The sequence below is a fragment of the Rhincodon typus genome, chromosome 28 (genome assembly GCF_021869965.1).
Source record: "Rhincodon typus isolate 14 chromosome 28, sRhiTyp1.1, whole genome shotgun sequence".
NCBI lineage: Eukaryota > Metazoa > Chordata > Chondrichthyes > Orectolobiformes > Rhincodontidae > Rhincodon > Rhincodon typus.
In genome coordinates this window covers 1,015,414-1,037,569 of record NC_063359.1, presented here as the reverse complement: position 1 = coordinate 1,037,569, position 22,156 = coordinate 1,015,414, and the positions used below count along the sequence as shown (strand labels likewise).

At 43.2% G+C, this 22,156-nt stretch overlaps 1 protein-coding gene across 1 annotated transcript in view; it reads left to right on the top strand.

Moving 5' to 3' along the window:
• The window catches only part of traf2b (Tnf receptor-associated factor 2b), a 42,611-nt gene that overhangs the window by 4,882 nt on the left and 15,573 nt on the right, over positions 1–22,156 (top strand). The window contains exons 4-8 of the mRNA XM_048613478.1: positions 8,545–8,706; positions 11,321–11,395; positions 11,955–12,029; positions 16,985–17,419; positions 18,484–18,661. Of these exons, the coding sequence (XP_048469435.1) occupies positions 8,602–8,706; positions 11,321–11,395; positions 11,955–12,029; positions 16,985–17,419; positions 18,484–18,661 (868 nt within the window). The 5' untranslated portion in view covers positions 8,545–8,601. The remainder of the gene's footprint in view (positions 1–8,544; positions 8,707–11,320; positions 11,396–11,954; positions 12,030–16,984; positions 17,420–18,483; positions 18,662–22,156) is intronic.

Below are 22,156 nucleotides of genomic sequence, written 5' to 3'. Positions count from 1 at the left end.
CTCTGACATCCGTCCTATATCTATCACCCCTCAATTTAAAGCTATGTCCCCTCGTGCTAGCCATCACCATCCGAGGAAAAAGGCTCCCATTGTCCACCCTATCTAATCCTCTGATCAACTTGTACGTCTCTATCAAGTCACCTCTTAACCTTCTTCTCTCTAACGAAAACAGCCTCAAAACCCTCAGCCTTTCCTCATAAGACCTTCCCTCCATACCAGGCAACATCCTGGTAAATCTCCTCTGCACCCTTTCCAGTGCTTCCACATCCTTCCTATAATGCGGTGACCAGAACTGTACGCAATACTCCAAGTGCGGCCGCACCAGAGTTTTGTACAGCTGCAACATGACCTCATGGCTCCGAAACTCAATCCCTCTACCAATAAAACCTAACATACTGTACGCCTTCTTAACAACGCTATCAACCTGGGTGGCAACTTTCAGTGATCTATGCACACTCAGGATTATCCATTAAATATGATCCGTACTAAAACGTTGGACACCACATTGCATGTTTTGCTCACTTAGGCTAGTTGGGTATGGTCAGTGCCTTGCTTGTTGTGCTGTTGCAGTCTGCCAGGCTTTGGGGATGTATGGTCTATATATCTGGCATCACATGAGCACTGAAATTCGTATACCCCAACTCTCATTTTTGTAAAAGGCAGAAATTATCTTGGCCTGGCATCCCGCTGGTGGTGACTACCAGTCATGTTGCTACCACATAGTAGCAGCATGAAACAGCTAGCTACACCAGTTGCTGAAACTATTGAGATGCCTTCCAGGATAATCTGAGGAAGACTATGCACTGTTCAGGACTAAGAGTGACTGCCTTTCCTGAGTTTGCATGTTATGCAGGGAGAAATGATCTGATCAGAGTAGCTATTGTTGAAGGATGCTGTGATGTGCTGCAGTTCAGCAAGAAGTTTGCACGGTGAGCAAACTAATTGGGCCCCATTTACAAGATGACTTCTGAACTACTAACTTCTGTCAAAGGTCGGGTGAGGCTGACTTGGGAACAAAAAATGGAGATCTTCCTGTGGAGGAAAAGGGCTGGTGGTGAGATTAAATAAGTACCATGGCAACACCCTCTAATCTAGTGAAGACCGATGCAATGTCAGTAAAGGATGAGGAAGTTGTGATACCAGAAGGGGTAAAAATAGAAAAGGATGAAATAGATTTTTAAAATGTTGGCAGTGCTCAAAATGAAGCCTCCCAGTCCAGATGGGATACATTTTATGTTACTGGGTGAACGGAGATGGAAATTCCGGAGACTCTGGCTGGAACCTTCCAATTCTCCTTGGATATTGAGTTGGTGCCAGAGGACAGGAGCATTGGGAATGGTAGCCCCCGGTTTGAAAAATGAAACGAGGATTAACTGGAAACTACAGACCAGATAACATAATAAGCTGGTGTGGAACGCTAATCCAGGGCAAAACCAATTGGCATTTAGAGAAGTGTGGGCTAATAATTTCCAGTGAGACTAGATTTGTGAAAAGCAAATTGTTTGATTGACATGATCAGGTTCTTTGAGGGCAATGTGATTGGTGTTGTGTATATGTGGATTTTCAAAAGATATTTGGGCAACAAATAAAAGTTTGTTCACAACATAAAACCAAATTGATTGAAGGTACTTTAGCAGCATGAGTTTAAAATGAGCGAGTGTAAAGAAAGTAGTGGTGAATGGTTGTTTTGGCATGTGGGTCTATTAATGTTTATAATATATATTAATTTCCTGGTTGGGGTATACAGGGAAAATTCCAAAGTTTGCAGATTACACAACATGATGAGGGTAGCAACAGATTTCTTGAGGCTAGAGGCAGACAGGTGAAATGGGCAGACACAGGGCAGGTGAATTTTAATGCAGACAACCGTAAAGTGATACATTTGGTGGGGAAAATAAGGCAAGGAATCAAAAATAAATATAATATGAATTAACTATAAACTAAATAGAGTTTTACATGGGCTTCAGGATCAGAGTGACCTGTGTGTGTATGTACACAAATTTTCAAAAGACAAATTGAGAAAGCTGTGAGGAAAGAACAAAGAACTGTGCAGCGCAGGAACAGGCCCATCAGCATGCCAAACCTGTGCCAGCACATTATACCTTTCTAAACTTAAAAGCCTTCTGCCTCTGCACGGTCCTTGTCCCTCTAACCATTGCTTATTCGTACATCTGTCAAGATGCTTCTTAAATATTGCTATTGTATCTACTTCCACCACCACCTCTGACAGTGTATTGCAGGCACTTACCATCCTTTGTATAAAAAGTTTGCCTGTCACATCTCCTTTAAAATTACCCCCATTACCTTAAATGTTTGCCCCCGAGTAATTGCCATTTCTACCCTTAGAAAAAGACCCCAACTATCCATTCTATCTATGCCAGTCATAATTTTGTAAATTTCTGACAGGTCATTCCTCAGCCTCTGATGTTCAAGTGAAAACAAACCAAGTTTGGCCAATCTCTCCTCATAGCTAACACCCTCCAAATCAGGGAACACCCTAGTTAACCGTTTTTTGTACCCGTTCCAAAGCCTCCTCATCTTTCTGGTGGTGTGGCGATCAGAACTGTCCAATATTCTAAATGTGGCCTAATTAAAGTTCTATACAACTGCAACGTGGCTTGCCAATTTTTATACTCCCCGACTGATGAAGGCAAGTATGCCATATGCCTTCTTGACCACTTTATCCACTTGTGTTGCTAATTTCAGGGAACTGTGGATCTCTCTGAATGTTAATGCTTCTAAGGGTTCTGCCGTTTACTATCTACTTTTCCCCTGCATTTGACCTTCCAAAATGCAGCACCTTGCATTTGTTGTTGAATAAATTCCATCTGTCATTTCTCCATGTGGGGATCGTAGGTTTCATTAATAGTGGAATCAAGTACAAGGATAGAGAGGTAAAACATGGGTTATGTACCAGCTGGAGTATTATGTTCAATTCTGGGCATCTCACTTTGTAAGACTTTGACTTCCTTTCCAGAGGGTGCTGTAGAGATTTGATTGGAATGGTCCCATGGATGAAGGACCTCAGTTGTATGGAGAGAGTGTGTCTTTTCTTAGGACATACAAGGTCAGGAGAAAATTTCTTGGATTGGTTCCAAATTTTGAACAGTTTTGATGAAGTCAATAAGAAGAGACCAATTTCACTTAGATGGGCACAAATTGAAGGTGATTGACAAAAAAAAAATCAAAGGTGACATGTGAAAATATTTCATTAGAAAGTAAGCATCCGTGATCTGGTAAAGATAAATACATAGAAAGGAAATAAATTGCTGCCAGTTTTACCAACATGCTAGCACTGGCCCGACAAGCTGATTGGCTATTTGCTGTATTGTATCATTTTGTAATTGTATGATGCATTATGTAGTGCCTAGACATTGAAGCACCCTGAGTGTTTTTCTTAGAGTTGCTAAGCTTATAGAAGTTTGAGAGATTGGATTAGGCCAGAGATGTGTTCTAAAAGAGGAGAGGGAGATGTGGAGGAGTTTGGAAATTGAAATCTACGGCAGGAAGTCTTGCTAGCTAAAGAAGGATATAGTGTACAAGTGGTCAGACCTGGAGGAACAGAAGGGCTTGAGGATTGGGAGGGTTATGTTTCAGGACTGGAGGGGGCTACAGAGATTTGAAGGATGGCAGGAATGGAGGGTTTTAAACACTGTTTGTGAGTTGGGAGTGAGAGCTGTTGTAGTTCAGTGAATACTGATGCTGGATGAGTAGGACATGAAGAAGGATTATAGTCTTAAAAGTAGATGTTTGGGTGAGAACTTTGAGTGAGAAGCCAGGAACCTGTTGAGCAGGACGATGGAATAGTTGAATCTGGAAGAGGTTTCAGAAACAGAGTGGTGGTGGTGGACAATGTTATGAAGATTATAGGAAGTAGTCTTTGTCATGGAGAGGATGTGAAGTTAGTAACTCAGCTCAAGGCTGAAGAGGAGGCGAAAATTGGATTGGATGTTGATAGGAAGGAGGAATTCTCATAGTGAAGGGAACAGAGAACTCATTACAGGACTTGGGTTTTGCACAGATATGTAAGAGTATAGCCATGTGATTTACATTTTCGTAAAACCTTTAGGGTTTCTGGGTATGTGCTGGTCTGCTGCTCTAAGTTTAATTTCCCGTATGATGAGTATACGTTCCATCTTTGAGTTCTGGCTATGTTTATCACCATTGGGAGGGAATGATGTCTGTTAATTTCCATACCAAGATGAAATCTGAGATTGTAGCTGGGGACTATCAACAACACTCACTGTGGGTTTTTTAGTTTCAGGTTTATGCTTTTGTTACTTATAGTTTGAAGATGAAACTTTACTGTTTTCATGGCTCAAATGATTGCATAGAATGAATCTCTCCAGTTATTTGACTGCAAGTAACCACCGTGAGAATAGAAAAATGGGCAAATAGAAACTACAGAGTTCAATGGCAGTGAATCAGAACAATGAAGCTGATAAAGACAAGGAAGTTATAAATGCTGTCAATGAGAAAAGACACATGTCAGAAGGCAAGATCAGAAATCTGACACCAAGTAGCTGACCGGAAATTCCAAATCAGTTTCTTTGGATTCTGTATTGATGGGAGGATTATTTTAATTTTGTATGATGGGAGGATTATTTTCCTGTAGCATGAAGAGAGCACATTCAAAATTCTATGGAACTTTGAGGGAGGCATGTGAGAAAGCTAGGGCAAAGAATGTTGCAGAAATGAAAAGAATTAGAGAGGTTTAAAGTAAAAGTATAAACAGCAAAGAATTTAATAACACCATAAGAGAATGTTATAAAGTGTAGAACCTCTTGGGGATGATTAAGGAATTTAATTGTGAGGAAGACGTGGTTGGAATACTTAGCGTTGTTATTTACAGATGGGAGTGGAAATGTTTACAAGAAGACCATACAATACACAACAAATGGTAACTGGAACAAGTTTGTTATGGAAATGGACAGCCAGCACTGGAGGTGAATGGATGATTGAACTCTGAGGGCTGCCCTCAGCCTTGTTGAGTTGAACATGAACGTAATGACAGAATGCCACTGTTCAGCAAGAGAGAGAGAGACAGACAGACAGACTCATAAACTGGATTTGATACATTGTGGAGCTGGAGGAACACAGCAGGTCAGGCAACACCAGAGGAGTAGGAAAGTCGATGTTTTGGGTTTACACCCTTCATCAGGACTGAAACCGGATCATTACTTAGGTCACAAGTAAACTGGTTAAATTAATGTTGGTTGTGAATAAACTCGTTCCATTAGAAAACAAGTTAATAAACATTTAGAAATGTAGGCATTTATCAGGGTCAGTAAAGTTATGTTTTGTTAAAGATAAATTGTTAGACAAATGTCAGCTTTTTGAACTGAGCTGCTGTGTGTGGATTTTGAGAAAATGTTGAATCAGGCAGTGATGACTGGGCAGGTAAGTGGCAGGCATTCTCCTGTGCTGCACATCTCTACAAACGTGCAAGCAGGTTCCGTAAATGCAACACAGCAGTCAGTATCAAATCTGTTTGTTGTCCGCACCCTCCCCTGAAGGCATTGCATCATGAATGGGTTGTGTATTTGAGTATTTCTCCCAGTGACCTCCATGTTTGAGTATAGACAGTGTGATGGACATATTTCACTACAGAGACCATCACATCTGAGCTTTCTCGTTAATTGCCTGGCATATACATGTGCACAATCCAGCAGAGTTTTCTGGGCAGTGTTTGTAGGTGGGGACCCAGCTTGATAATTCAGCCAATTGGAGAATCTTTACAGACATGTGAGCTGACGTTGGGAACACTGTGTGAGCCAGAGATCAAAAAGGTTTAAGATTTCAAATGATTACTCTTCTTCATTGGACATGGTGCTTTTCTGTCAGTGAAGTACACTTGTATTGAATTAAAACTGAGATCATTTGGTCTGAATGGCTTGGTTATTCATTCCTTTAACAAACCTAACAATTGGAAGTTCCTCACCTTGGTTTTAATTTTGGGTTTCCATTCATTGTTGTTTGACCATGTTTATTGTACCCTCCAGCACAGGTGAGCCTTAGTTCAGAGTCCATGCTCCCACCATACAGTTACTGGAATGGTAGGTGTGGTGACCTACCTGGGGGTGTGATTCTGACTAGGGGAGTGCAGTGTGTGTGGTTGAACATGAGGAGCCCAGAATTGATTTGCTGAACAGAGGTGGGGAGATGTTGGTTTTTCTTTGTCTCGGCGCTTGTTAATAGGAAAATAAAAGGCAGGATTGTAGCTGGCAATGCCTCTCTCTCTGGGCTTGGGGTTAGAATGAGATCAGGATTAACTGCAATTCTCCCAAGTTCCAAAAGCTTGTGCGTGTAGACAGTTTAATGTATAACCACCACACCCAGCATTAATAAGTCAGCACCTTTAGAGGTGGGGAAAGAAAAGCAAATGTTAAGTAAGGCTACAGGAGCTTATTTCTGCATAATCAGCACTGTTCTACCCACTGAGCTCCTGTTTGTGTTATACAGCCTGTTCTGCTGGGTAAACATCAGGTATTTGGTTGAACTAGAAAATGATAGAGACTGATTGAAGTTGAAGATTGTGTGTAAGTGAAATAGGATTCTGGCAGAGGCTAGTTATAATGTTGACATTTCTTTAAATCCAGAATTCTTATTGGAATAGCAAATGGACTGCTTCATGTCCCAGTCTCTGTTTCTGTGCAGTAACACAGACTTGACTGCAGTTATAGTTCATGCAAACCCTGCTGCAACCCCAATTTACTCAGTGGTTTGTTTGATCAATGCGGCAGATCTTGCTTGGAAAGTCCCTGAGACAACTCTTTGACATTTTAAATAGCATGGGACGGTGGAAAGTCCCAAAAATTTGCGGCTCTAAATGGGGGTACTGATTGTGGGGGATACTACCAATAGTAACAATAATATGTTTTTAAATGTAATCTGCTGATTTTTCTCACAAACTGCTGATTTGGTTTCGAGTGAAATTTCATTTCTGTTCTAAACCTCATCAGAATGTTTAAATGAAATGGCGACAATTTACACCAGGGCTTGAGTTCAGAATCAACGTACTCATAGGACAGGGACGGCACAGGGTTAGATAGAGAGTAATGCTTCCCCTATACTGTCCCTGTCAAACAATCCCAGGAGAGATGCAGGATGTTTAGATACAGAGTGAAGCTCTGTCTACACTGTCCCCTTCAAACACTCCCAGGACAGGGACAGCATGGGTATAGATACAGAGTAAAGCTTCCTGTACACTTTTAAAATGAAATTAAAGCTCTATCTACATTGACCTCATCAAACACTCCTAGGACAGGCACAGCACAGGATTAGATAGAGTGAAAGCACCCATTATGCTGTCCCTATCAAATACGTCCATGATACGTATAGCACTGGGTTAAATACCAAGTGAAGCTCACTCTGAATTTTATTGAAGTTAATTGTAACTATTTCCTTTGAGAATGGTTGAAGTAGTTGGAAGTGTGCCCCAGATAAATGGGGAAAAAAACCGAAAGAACTTTGGATGCTGTGAATCAGAAACAAACACACAAATTGCTGGAAAACCTCAGGCAGCATCTGTGAAATGAAATCAGAGTTAATGTTTCTAGATCATAGAATCCCTACAGTGTGGAAACAGGCCCTTCGGCCCAACAACTCCACACCAATCCTCAGAGCATCCCGCCCAGACCTATCCCCCTATAACTCACCTAATCTACACATCCCTAAATACTATGGGCAGTTTAGCATGGCCAATCCACCTAGTGTGCACATCTTTGGACTGTGGGAGGAAACCGGAGCATCCGGAGGAAACCACGCAGACACGGGGAGAATGTGCAAACTCCACACAGACAGTCGCCTGAGGGTGGAATTGAATCCGGGTTCCTGGCGCTGTGAGGCAGCAGTGCTAACCATTGAGCCACCGTGCTGCCCTTCAGAACTGAAGGAACGGTCACTGGACCCAAAATGTTAACTCTAATTTCAGCAAATCTTTTCCAGCAATTTCTGTTTGTGGTCTGGATAAGTAAAAGTCTGGTAAGCCTTAACATGAATGTTCTCATCTTCTGTCAACTTTTATCCCAGTTGATGGAATAGTTCTGTATGTTAGGATGGATTTACTGTTTCCCACTTCAGACCACCAGATTAGGGGGGATGAGGAGTAGTTAGGGGATGGGGATTGGCAGGTGCCCACTACGTGTGAGTATCCTGCTGAATGTTACTCCACTCGCTGGGACTCCCTGTTGAGATGTGAATATACTGCTTGGGCTTGTTGCTGCTCAGCCAGGTCCTGCTGAAAGCAGTGAGTGCTGAAGATTCCCTTTCGATCTCATGTTGAGTGGCACAATGAAACATTAAAGGTCAGTGTGGGGAGAAGTGTGACAGTTCTGGTATTTCACAGTGACTGACTTCAGGCTGGAGGGAGGGATGGAGGTTGATGACTAAAGACCGGGCGTGGATGGAGTGTCAACCTACAGTTTATGGAATGAAATAGTACATGCAGTGAGGGAATGCCTGACCTTTTACTTCCCCTGGTGTTGCAGCAGGCTTGCAGAGGGCTAACTGTCACCATTACCTAGAGCTGGTGTTGTATTGCAGGCTGACCACGAGGGAAGATGTGAGTATACATTAAGGCCTTGCGAAGCATGCAGCAAGATGGTACGTCAACTCGACCTGCCCCGCCATTTGGAGCGAGAGTGTCCTGAAAGGAATCTCAACTGCAAATTCTGTAAATCATTGTTTCACCACAAGGACATTAAGGTAATTGGTCTCTGAGCAAAATGAATTCCGTTTGTCTGGCCAACTTGCTGGTAATTGATAATTCATGCTAACAACAGGAGGCCCAGGTTCAAGTCCCAGTTGCTCCAGAATAGTGTAATAACATCTCTGAGCAGGTTGATTAGAAGAATAGATTAAATGAAAAAAAAAACAGGCAACTACTTAGGTGCATATTTCCTGTGCTAGTAACTAAGTGGGTCACATCACACTCTCCTTTTATGCTTACTTGCATCACTATAAAATAAAGGAATCCCACCCTCATGGGTATTTGTTCTTTACTACTTACCCCGGGACAACCAAATCCATTTCGCAGTGCTCAGAGCCAACAGATGGGTGAGCTCAGTGCAGAGCTGGGCCTGTATGATTTGTCAGAGTTGTAGCCAATGCTGACCTGCACTTAGCTTCCTAAGTAAATTACTTTTGATATTGGTTGCCAATCCCAACAAATGAACCTTTTCTCATTATGGATGTAGCTGTGAATTCCCTGCATCTTGGTATCTATTGTGATGAAAGTTTCACTCTTGACTAATTTAGTGAGGTCTTGTTTAGTATCTGAATTGCAAATGCTATAGACATTGAGCCAGAATTAGTGAGAACAGATCCAGAGTGGTTCAACTGGCACCAGAACCTTATTAGTGGGTACAGAGCTGGCGAAAGTTGGACAGGGCGGATTTAAATGTCCTTACTGCAGCAGATGCAAAGTGGTAGTCAAATCTGACCATTGCCTCAGAAAGCAAGCTGCAGCCGTTCAGAGTGAGATCATGGATGATTCAGAATGCACTGTGCCAAGCCTCTATTTTTGACACCTCGTCATTTTCTGCGTGTCAGAGCTGTCACAGGCTGGACATTGGCTGAAGGCGGTCATACAAGAGAGCTGTCACTTTCACAAGAATATACTTCAGTGATCAGGATGGCTGATCGTTCGCAAACTCTGGGCAGGGGATTGCCATATTAAACAATTCACTAATCAACATCTCTCACAGTGCCACGTCCTCTTCCTAACTTCCTACCCGCCCCCCTCCTGAATGTGCAATCTGAAACGGATCTCAGGCTCCATCATGTCAGCAACTCTTTACAATAATTAACTCACTTTCCCCAGTAATTTCTGTTTCGGTTCCAGAGTCTGAAGTAAAAGTTCAAACACAGGTACACGCAGCAGGCTGAAGGAGGAAATGTACAGGCAAAATATTCCATTGATGTGTCCAACACCCCAGCAAGGGAATTCAGTCATGAAGCCTAGGGGGAGTTTGATAATGGGGTGAGAGAGGAAATCTGTAAGTGATTTACTGTATATATTGTTGTTCCACTCACTCCTTGTGACATTGTGTATGGTAAATGGCAGGAAATGCAAAGGATTACACACCCAGGAATTAGTGCTTAGTGTGTTGGATCTACTCTTTTCAGTTATTTTTAAGAAGTGAATGATTTTTGATTCAGCATATGACTTCAGCTTTGTGGACTTTTAGTTCTAACGGCCACTCTGATAAGGATATCTCAAGTCCTATAATTAGCTGATTCACCAAACTGCGACTGGACTTCCACAACAAACAGAGCTCGGATATGTACAAATTGAGAAATAATGTTGCGAGCAAAAAGGACACAGCATCATGGCGTATTGCATCACACAGACTATTCTGCTCACTGACCCTGAAATGGTCTCTAACTGATCTTTATCTCCTACTATTACTGCCTGCTCTTTAAATTTAGCATTTTCAAATCCTTTGTATTTGCTTTATATTAATTGCTCAATGAGTGTTAGGAAAATAGGACTCCAGAGCAAGAGTGAGTGTCTTTATCATGGCTGGTCTGGTTATGGTGTCAACACTTTCCTGTCTGTTCCCCACCCCCAATAATCTTTGATTCCCTTGTCTATCAAAAATCTATCTAACACAGCCTTGAATAAATTTAGTGATCCAACCTCTACTGTTTTGCAAGGAAGATAATTTAACAGACCACTGACTGTGAGGGGAAAAAAAAATCTGCTCACCTCTGTCTTGAAAGTGAAAGCTTTTGTTTTTAAGTGTAGTTCTAGTCTCTCCTATAACGTTCTCCTAGAATCCACCGTGTCAATATTCCTAGGATCTTGTGTGTTTCAATAAGGTCGCCTCACATTCTTCTAAATTTCATTGGGTATTGGCTCTACTTGTTCATCTTTATTCAGAAGATAAGCCCTTCAGTCTAGGAATAAGTCCTGAACCTTATCTGAACTGGTTCTAACACAATTATGGCCTTTTGCAAATGAAGAAATCAAACCTGTACCCACTGCTGTAGATATGGTCTCACCAATGCCCTGATGTGTTGCGGCAAAATTTCTCTACTTTTATTTTCCATTCCCCTTGTAATAAATATTTAAATTTCCATTTGTCTTTTGAATCACTTGCTGTACATGCATGCTGACATTTTTAATTCCTGGACCATTCATGACCCTTACCAGTTTCTCAAAGGCAACTAGGGATAAACAACGAATGCTGGTCGGCTATCAATGCCACATCCCATAAAAAAGTATTAAAAAAAAGGACAGCTGTTCGAATCCAGTAATAATACTATAGCTACAGAATAAGTTACTGAAAGTGTCGTTTCTGGTTGTCCTCCACAGGCCCATGATGAAATCTGTTCCAAATTTCCATTAACATGTGAGTGGTGTGGAAAGAAAAAAATTCCAAGAGAAAAGGTAAAGTGTGTGAGGTTGGAGAACAGTCCAAGAGTTAGGCTTGGTTAACAGTATTAAAAATAGCTGTTGCGGTGTACATTTGGCACATGTGTAACGTTGTATAGGAGAAATGATTTGATTGTATTTCTCCATTCCCGTCTGATGAAAGCCTGATTCTCCCTCTTTAGCAGGCGCTGGCTCAATCAATAATTAACCTTTAAACAGACCAAGCATCTTGTGGACTTCAATGAACTTGCCAATTTTGGGGCAGTTTCCTATGGCCACACACATTGGAAATCAATTAAAACTCATTTTGCATTCAACTGTTAGTAACCAGCAAGACTTCTACACTTTAGCTTCTATCATAGCCCATGACAATGAGATGAAAGTGCAGTTTCAAATCCATTATTCCAGCATAGTACTTACAATGAAGGAAATGGACATTTATTTGTCAGTGATATTTGGAACTGTATTCAGGGCTGTTGCAAATTGGCATGTGGCTGGGCAGGTGTGTTCGTGGAGGAGCGTTTTCGTGTGATACTGATCTTCACCTGTGTTTATTGTATGTTCCTCTCCGCAGTACTCGGATCATATTCGGACATGTGGGAAGGTGAAATTACCTTGCCGCTTTAACGTGATTGGCTGTGAAATAACTGTAAGTGCACTAAACAGTGTTCTGTCTGTTTTACAACAGGTACAGGCTGAGTAATAATTGAGCTGGTTTCAGAGCAGTGCGTTAATTAATGTGGTTTACTACTGAGGGCTCTGCTCACATTCATAGATTTGTACAGCATAGTACTGATCCTGGTGGTATACCACTAGACACTGGACTCCAGTCACTCGAACAGCCTTCTATCACAATATTTTGTGTCCTATTACTAAGCCAGTTTCTGATTTATCTCGCCAATTCCACATGCTTCAACCTTCTCAACCAGTCTCCCATGTGGGACCTTGTCAAAAGCTTTGTTAAAATCCATATAAACTACATCAACTGAACTTCCCTCATCCGCACACTTGATCACATTTTCAACAAATTTGTTAGAAATGACCTCCCTCTGACACAGTCATGCTGACTACCCCTAATTAACCCATGTCTTTCCAAGTGGGTATTAGTTCACTCCTTCAGACTTTTCTCCAGTAGTTTTGCTACCACTGATGTGAGACTCACTGGTCTGTAATTTCCTGATTCATCTCTATCACCCCTTTTAAAACGTGGAACCACCTTAGCCATCCTCTAGACCTCTGGCACTTCCGCCAGGGCCAGAGAGGAATTAATAATTTGTGTCAGAGCTCCTGCAATTTCCTGCCTCACCTTCCACTGCAGCCTGGGAAGTAGTTCATCTGGGCCAAGGGATTTATCTGTTTTTAAGCCTGACAGAACCTCCAAAACCTCCCCATTTCCTATATCAAACAGTGCAAGTTCCTCACAGTCCCTTTTCCTGAATTCCATACTTACGTTCTCCTTCTCAGAGTGAAGACCGAGGAGAAGTATTCATTCAATGCCCTTCCAATGTCCTGTGACTCCACTCACAGGTTGCCCCCTTGGTCTCTAATGGGCCCAACTCTTGCCCTGGTTAGCCTCTTTCCCTTAATGTGTATATAAAATATCTTGGGATTCTTCCTAATCTTGTTCACAAGTCCCTTTTCATGCCGACTTTTTGCTCTTCTAATTCCTTTCTTAAGTTCCCCCTTGCGCTTCCTGTGTTCCTCTAGGGCTACAGCTGAATTGCTCCCTTTTGGATTTGCTAAAAGTCCTACTCGTCGTCTTTTTCCAGTCCTGCTTTGTCCTAGATGTCCAAGGTTCTCTGAACTTATTGCTCCTACATTTCCCTCTTAAAAAGTACATGTTGGACATTGGACTTTGTACTTTGTACTCTTCCCCAGCTGCTTTTTGAATGCCCCTCCACTCCATTGCTCCACTGTAGACTTAACCACAAGGAGCTGTTCCCAGTCTACTGTGGCGAGATCCTGTTTTATTTTAATAAAATCTGCCCTTACCCAGTTGAAAGCTGTTTTTTGCAGGCCATCTTTTTCCACGTCCAGGACAAGTTTGAACTGTAACGTGTTGTGGATGCTATCGCTTAAATGTTCCCCCACTGCCACAGCAAACACGAGTGGCTTCTTTCCCCAGAACCAGATCTAGCACTGCGCCATCCCTTGCTGGGCTTTCTATGCATTAATGCAAAAAACTCCCTGGTTACATTTCAAGCAATCCGCCCCCTTTAAACCCTTAAAACTATGACTATCCCAAATTATGTTGGGAAAGTTAAAATCCCCCAGTATAATTACCTGATTATTATTATTCTTACACAACTCTCTGAACTGTCTACATATTTCCTCCTCTATTTCCCGCTGATTCCAACATTGGTGGGTGTACTTCATTTATCATGCAAGTATGTTGTCTAGATTGTCTCATCTGTAGATGAACTGACCATGCCCATCACAGTGACTCTTGGAACCTGGGTCTTTTTGTGAAAATTCAATATTTCACAGTGCCCTCTGAGTTGCTGCATGTACCCTGCTGGAGATTGTACACACTGTAGCCACAGCACACAGCTGATAGATATTCATTGTATATTGTGGTAATGTTCAATTACGTTAAGGTGCTAGGTATTAATTGAGGATTCCGTGTACAAGTGGCTTGTATCTGGGGTTGGTTGGAGATGCACAAAATGCATTGTGCCTCTTGTCAATAAAAGTGTAAGTGTAAAAAGATTAGTTTCCAGTATTTCATCCTCCATCTCACTAGAAGTTTCAGTGGTGCAGTGGCAGGTCACCAATCTCAGCAATTGCTTTGTCCTGGACGACAACTCCAGGCATATGGTCAGTATCCTATTACGCTTCTGATTTGAGGATTATTAAAAGTGTTTTGGGGTTTTGAAGGGTCAAAGTTAAACTGATCACTGTAGATTTTCTAACCCCAGTCCTGTTGCTGTAGTCATGGTGCTGATAATGGTTGGTCTAGCTCAGTTCCTGGTCAGTGCTGTCTGCTGAGATGATGATGATGCTGGCGCATGACAGGCAGATCATTTGGCATTCCCCTGTCTGAAATGATTGAACAGCTCAGTCTGGGTGGTGTCCAGCCTCTTCCATAAGCTGACATTGGTTTCTGTCTTGTTATGCTGTTCTGGGAAATCTAAATTCTTCAAAACTTCCTTATCTTAAGAATGAAACTGAGTAGCCCCAAACTTGTTTCGTTCCTATTAGTGAGAAAGCAACACCATCATGTGTGCTGTTACACATTGGTGTGTCAGCATCTCAGAGCACAGATCTTGGTTGTATTAGAACCTTGCAGTGAAAGAGGAGAACTTTTTTTTTATAAAACAAAAAGGATCTCTGTTCTACATCCAGAGCTGGTATGTCCCTTTCAGAGGAATTTAAATCCTGATTGCAGTAAGATAGTTTCACGTACTCCACTTAATTACTGACATTTGTAATACAAGATAGATGTTGTTCTTGAGTAAATTGGACTGAAGCCAGCAAATGGAGTAATCTTACTGATATTTACAGTAGATGATGTGTGTGAACAGGATGTATCCTATCTGAAATATCTTGCCCCTCCCGTGTCTTCTAGCTGCCTGCTGGGTAGATTATCAGACACAGGCTCACATGAGTCAGGTGGTAGGCAGGTATTTTGTTTGGAGTTGGCTGAGATTGCTGGAGGACTGAAAAATTTTTGGTACTCTAAGCCTTTAATCCCAATGAAGGGGGCGGAAATTCACAAGTGAGAAAGTGATGCTTCAGCCATGTAGAGTCTTGGTCACACTTCACTCTGGAGGACCTGTTCTGGGCATTCCCCCCTCTGAACAAAGTCACTAACTTGAGATGGCTGCAGCACAGATTCCCCAATGTCACATCAGGATTTAAAGGCTTACATTATGAAGGAAGATTGTACAAATCTGGCTTCTATTTGCTTGCGTTTAGAAAGCTGAAGTGCAGTTTAGTGTTTAGAATGGTAGAAATTTGATTAAATAGATAAAGAAAAAATATTTCCTTTTGTGGAGGAGGTGGAACTGGGACATGTAACTTTCAGATTAGATTCAGGTCACTCGGGTGAAGTTCAAATCACTGCTTTCCACAAAGGGGGTAAAATTCTGCAGCTGGCCTGACTGTAAGTAAATGCTGGGCACAGCTGAAACTGGACAAAAGTCTGTTGAAGGAATATGGAACAATGAGAGTCAGTGGAGTTCGAGATATGGATCAGTCAAATTCTAATTGAATGCAGAAGAGGCTCAAGTGATTGAATGACAACTTCCTATTCCTCTGCAGTGTTGCTCAATCTATGGATTTACCTGTCCTATTCATTTGGCTTTCTTTGTTTTCTACTACATTGCATCATAGTCTGCTGAGAAATGTGGGCTTTTGGAGCTGAACAACAAAACACACCATACAAATGCATCAGGATCTAACAGAAAACATTTGGGCTTCTTCTAAATTATTCCTTATTTTTCAGTTCTGCAGAGATTTTCAGCACATGATGTGTTGTACAAATGCCAAGCAGTAATGCAGGTTTACTAACCTGCTGTCTAATTTCTGTGCAAATTTGCACTCGTTTAGTAGATTTTTATTGTGCCGATGCAGTTGTGAGATCAACAGTTTTTACAAGGAGTACCAGCAAGACTGATTAACTGAAGGATACTTGACCCAAATTTCTGTACAATAACAACCTGAGACACACTTGGAGTTTATGTCCAAGTGTAATGTGAATGTAAGCTACTTCTAAAAACATTTGGTGAACCAGATAGGTTTTTACGCCAATTGACAATGGCTTCCTGGTTACGATTACATTTGGTTTCTTATGTTAATCACAGCTTCATCAGTTGTAGTCAAATTTCACAATCTGCTGTGTTGGTATTTGAATCCATGTCCCCAGAGCCGTAATCTTAGCTTCGAGATGACTAACAAGTCTAGTGATATTGCCACTGTGCCACCATCTCCCCTCAATCACTTATCTCCGTGTCTTTTCGTGGCTGTTGCTTTTTAGATGTACGCGCCATTGAGATGGTCCTTCCTGAGTGCTATCTTGAAATATTGCAGCCTAGTGTTCAGCTGCACAGTATCAGCAACCTGTCAGCACGGCTTCATTTCAACCACATGTTATGCTGCAAAGGTTCAAGAATCCGTAGAATCCCTACAGTGTGGAAGCAGGCCATTCGACCCATCGAGGTCACATCAAAACTCCAAAGAGCATCCCAACCAGATCTACCCCCCATCCTATCCCTGCATTTCCCACCCTAGATACTACAGGCAATTTAGCATGGCCGTTCCACCTAACCAGCACATCTTTGGACTGTAGGAGGAAACCGGAGCACCCGGAGGAAACCCACGCAGACACAGGGAGAATGTGTAAACTCCACACAGACAGTTGCCCCAAGGCTGGAATCGAACCTGGGTCCCTGGTGCTGTGATGCAGCAGTGCTAACCACTGAGCCACCGTGCCACCCCCACTGCAGTCACTATGTTTCCAGGTGGACATGGTGTGATATTTTATATGAAGGCAGGCAGCTTCACCTTGAGATCCTCCTGAGTGTTGTAAGATGCAGTGTGGCTTTGCTATCTTGTGTATGAGGTTGGGTGTTGTTCACAAATTTTTCCATTGGTCCTTCCCAGGCTGAAAAGGAGAAGTTGGCTGAACATGAGAACCTGTGTGTGGTGGATCACATGCAGATGATGCTTCAGAATGTGATGGGAATAAAGACTGCTGTGGAAAGCCTACAACCTCTGCATCTGCAGCAGGCCAGGCTCAAAGTCAATCAGCTGTTTACCTCCATTCGTGAAATGGAGGAGACCCTGGGACCGTTACGATCAATTGGTCTTGGTGAACGAGGCTCCTCCTCCCCAGGTGAGGACCTGGGGAAACATTACCTGTCGGAAAGCTTAGAGGATGTGCAAAAGCGATGTGTAGCTCTTAAGCACAAAGCCGAAACATTTGAAAACATTGTTTGTGTTCTCAACCGTGAAGTGGAGAGAGCGTCAGTGAGCATGGCAGCTTATGAACAGCAACACAAACTGGACCAGGAGAAGATTGAAGCCTTACAAGCAAAGGTGGGTGAGCTGGCACAACCAGGCAAACCTCCCCAGAAAACACAGGCAGTGAGCAGCCTGCAGCAGATACGATGTGCAGAAGGTGCATGACTCAGTGCTTCCCTTTTTGCTTCCTGCTACTGCAGTATGGTGCTAAAGGTCAGCGCTGCCTCCAATATTATTCACAAGGCCTCACTGCTCCTTTGTACACAATAACTGTGTGACAGCAGCCAAATTAGGCATTGAGAAAAGAATGTATGATCTAGTGGAGCAGAGTCCATGGGTCAATGACTGACTCCTGAACCTGTTTGACACCCTGCACTGTACAGGATCCTGATATAGCCCCCAAACCCCCAACCCAAAAAATAAATCTTACACCACTCCCGTTCACCAAAATCCTGTTTAGCAAAGATGAGGGACAGCTCTGCCACTCTGTAACACTGTATACCACAGTGCTGACGCGTACTGCAAAATGGTACCGCACTAATGTTACACGGTGACACACCTGTCCCCACCAGTACTGTATCCCAGTGTTGCACAGTGACAGACCAGTCTGCACCAGTACTGTACCCCAGTGTTATTCAGTGATAAAACTGACCCTACCAGTACTGTACCCCAGTGTTATACAATGACAGACCTGTCTGCACCAGTACTGTAGCCCAGTGTTATACAGTAACTGACCTGTTCCCACCAGTACTGTACCCCAGTGTTATACAATGACAGACCTGTCTGCATCAGTACTGTAGCCCAGTGTTGTACACAGTGACTGACCTGTCCCCACTGGTACTGGACGCTAGTGTTATACAGTGACAGACCTGTCCTCACCAGTACTGTACCCTGTGTTGTACCGGAACACCCTGTACTGTACCCCAGTTGTACAGCTCAGAATGCTTTCTTCTTGCAAGTTTTGAAGGACCAGATCTTGAAAGGTGTTGTATTCCCCCTTGCCCCCACCTCCACTTTATAAGAAGGGAAATTTCTTCTCCTGAGCCCCAGTGACAATCTTAGACCATGTGTTGTTACCTGTGGTATTGATGACATGAACCTGTGTGGCCTGTCCTGTGTAATGCTGTTACTTCCCTCAGGTGCGTCAGATGGAACGTGCAACAGCCTTGAAAGACCTGTCCATAGCAGAGCTGGAACTGAAGCTACAGGCACTGGAGCACAGCACTGACAACGGAATCTTTATTTGGAAAATATCAGATTTCAGTAGAAGACGACAGGAAGCTAAAACCCAGCGATCGCCTGCTATATTCTCCCCAGGTTAGTTCCAAGTTCTGGGAGTTCTTATGAAGAGAAATCCAATGCTTGCTACAGATAATTTCAGTCAGAATGTCTTTTGCCGTGATCTGATATCTGGGAGGTCAATGGTTGAAAAATGGATGCTGCGATCTCAATTTTTCAATTGTAACTATGTTGGAATTTAGAAATTTGACCGGAACAGGGAGGCAGAGAAACATGGTGGAGATCTGTAGTGGGCAGTTGTTATTCCTAATACATGGACACCTCTGTAGGTCACACTTTAGTGTATGTTTAGCTGTAAGGAATTCCTTTCTGGTGAAAGGGTGTTTGCTGCATCCCCCCTGCTCTCTCTCAGCTGCTTTTCCATCATGGCAGAGGCCAGGAAGCTCAGAATAGCAGCTGCAGTGCATACTGATACAAGGGGGCTTTCTCTTCTTTTGCCCATTGCCACAAACCCCCCATAGTGTTATCACTGGGCAGTCTCTGTCCAAAGTACGAAATACTTGCAGGTGTTACCTTCATGCCATAGTGGACTTTGTTTTTCCCTTCCAATATCTGTCCCTACACTGTGTGGTCAACAGAGTTTATCACAAGACGTGCTGGATAGAACTTGGAATAAGATGCTGTAGATCCGTGAGGATTTCCTAGCGGTGATTAGCCTCCACTTTACTAAAAAGGCATCACATAAGAACAGGACTATGCCATTCAGCCACTATGACAACCCTATTGCTCCTGCAAGTCTCTCCATTCTCCCTGCATATTTGTTCCTCGAATTCCCGTTGACTATTTGGGGGCCTAGAGTAAAACCCCAGTGTCACCATTCCCTTCTTATTTCTTAGCTCCACCCACGAAGCCTCACTGGATGATCCATCAGTTATTTCATCTCTGACTCCTGCTGTGATACTCCACTTAATCAAAAATGCAACTCCCCCTCCCCTCTTTCCTCCACCTCTGTCCCACCTAAAGCACCTGTAGCCAGGCACATTAAGCTGCCAGCCCTGTCCCTCCCTTAGCCATGTTTCTGTAATGGCTGTAATATCCCAGGCCCACATACCTCTCCATGCTCTGAGTTCATCGGCCTTATCTGTCAAACCTCTTGCATTGAAACAGATGTAATTTAATCGAACAGGCATTCCTTGCTTCCTGTCCTGTTCCATCATGACCTGTTTCTTCAACTTGCTATTTCTGATACCCTATTCTCCTTCCAGCCTTGTACTTGCCTTCCTGCTGTTGAGGATCCCAGCTCCCTGCCAATTTAGTTTAAACCCTCCCTTGCAACACGAGCAAATCTGCCCGCCAGGATATTGGTCTCCCTCTTGTTCAGGTGCAACCCATCCCTCTTGATCAGGTCACTTCTGCCCCAGAAAAGATTCCAATTATCCAGGAATCTGAATCCCTGCCCCCGCACCAATTTATTAGCCTCGCATTCATCTGCCATATTCTTACTAGCATGTGGCACTGGAAGTAATCCAGAGATTCCCATGGTTCAGTTCCTGGTTTTTAACTTTTTCCTAGCTCTCTATAATCACTCCACAGGACTTCATTCCTATTTCTACCTTTGTCATTAATGCCAACATGCACAATGACTCCTGGCTGCTCACTGTCCCCCTTGAAAACATTCTGGAGCTAGTCCGAGACATTCTGGACCCTGGCACCCAGGAAACAACACACCATCCTGGATTCCCATTGGCAGCCACAGAACCTCCTGTCTATTCCCCTAAATATCGAGTCTCCTATCACTAAGGTCTTGTTTACCTTTACCCTTTTCCGCTGTGCCCCAGAGCCAGTCATAGTGCCACTGACCTGGCTATTGCTGCTTTCCCCTGATCGGTCATCCCCCTTCAACAGCATCCGAACCAGTATACTTGTTTTCGATGGGAATGGCTACAGGGGATTCCTGTACTCTCTGCCTACTCCCTTTGCCTTTCCTAGTGGTCAACCAGCTACTCTCTGCCTGCACCTTAGGTATGACCACCTCACTAACACTCTTATCTATGATTCGCTCAGCATCTCAGATGATCCTGAATGCATCTAGCTCCAGCTCCAGCTCCAGCTCCCTAACATTGTCTCCCAGGAAATGCAGCTGGATGTTGTCATCAGGGATGATGGAAGTCTCCCTGCGCTCCCACATCCTGCAGGAGGAGCATGCCGTGGCCCTCATTACCATCTAAAATGCACTAAGATTAAGAGCAAAGTTAAAAGGACTTTACCTGAGTTTTCGTGTATTTTTTGCTGAGCCGCTGCTCACTGAAGCCTATCGTGCCAATACCTTCTTCTCACTCTGCTGCCTACAAACTTTCAATAGCACGTCTGTCTCCCCTTTGTTTTTGTTTTGGTTAGAGGAGTACTCCTTCATAGCAGGCCCATGACAATCTGCTCCTCTGCGCAGGTGACTGCTTCTAGACTCTAATATATGTGCTGACGTGATGCCTCTCCCTCTCAGGATTTTAATTTCCCTAACACTGACTAGGACTGTCATAGTGCTATGGGCTCAGATGGGGTGGAATTTGTTAAATGTGTTCAGGAAAGTTTCCTCAAGCAGTATATAAAGGGTCCTACTCAGGAAGGGGCAAAACTTGACCTACTCTTCGAAAATAGGGCAGGACAGGTGATCGGGGTGACAGTGGGGGAGCACTTTGGGACCAGTGACCATTGTTCGATTAATTTTAGAATAGTTATGGAGAAGGACAAAACTGGTTCAAGTTCTAAATTGGGGCAAGATGAATTTTGGTGGAATTAGACAGGAGCCTGCAGGGGTTGACTGGAGTAGTTTATTTGCAGACAAAGGAACCTCTGGTAAGTGGGAGGCCTTTATAAGTGTGATAGCTAGAGTTCAAGGTCTGTACGTTTCTGTGAGGGTGAAGGACAAGGTTGTCAGGAGTAGGGAACCCAGGATAACAAGAAATATTCAGGCTTTGACCAGAAAAATGGAGGAGGCATGGTTCAGGAACAGGCAGCTGGGATCAAGGGAATCCCTGGAGGTATATAGGGGATACAGGAGTTTACTGAAGAAGGAAATCAGAAGGGCGAAAAGGGGGCACAAGATAGCCTTGGCTGAGAAGATTGGGGTGAATCCAAAGAGATTCTTTAAGTATATTAAAGGAAAAATAATAACTGGAAAGAGAATAGAAGCCCTCAAGGACCAAAGTGGACATGTATGTGTGGAACCGCAGGAGATGGGCGAGGTCCTCAATGAATATTTCTGCTCTGTGTTTGCTGTGGAGAAGACTTGGGAACTTGAGCAATTTAGTGGCGATATTTTGGGAATAGTCTGTATCACAGTAGGGAAGGTGTTGGAAGTATTAGAAAGTATGAAGGTGGATATATCTCCTGGTCCTGATCAGATATATCCAAGAACCCTGCAAGAGGCTAGGGAAGAAATTACAGGGGCCCTGGCTGATATATTTGTATTGGAAGACCAGAGGGTAGCAAATGCTGTGTCCTTATTCAAGAAGGGCTGCAAAGAAAAACCTGCTAATTATAGGCCAGTAAGCTTAACATCTGTACTAGGTATGT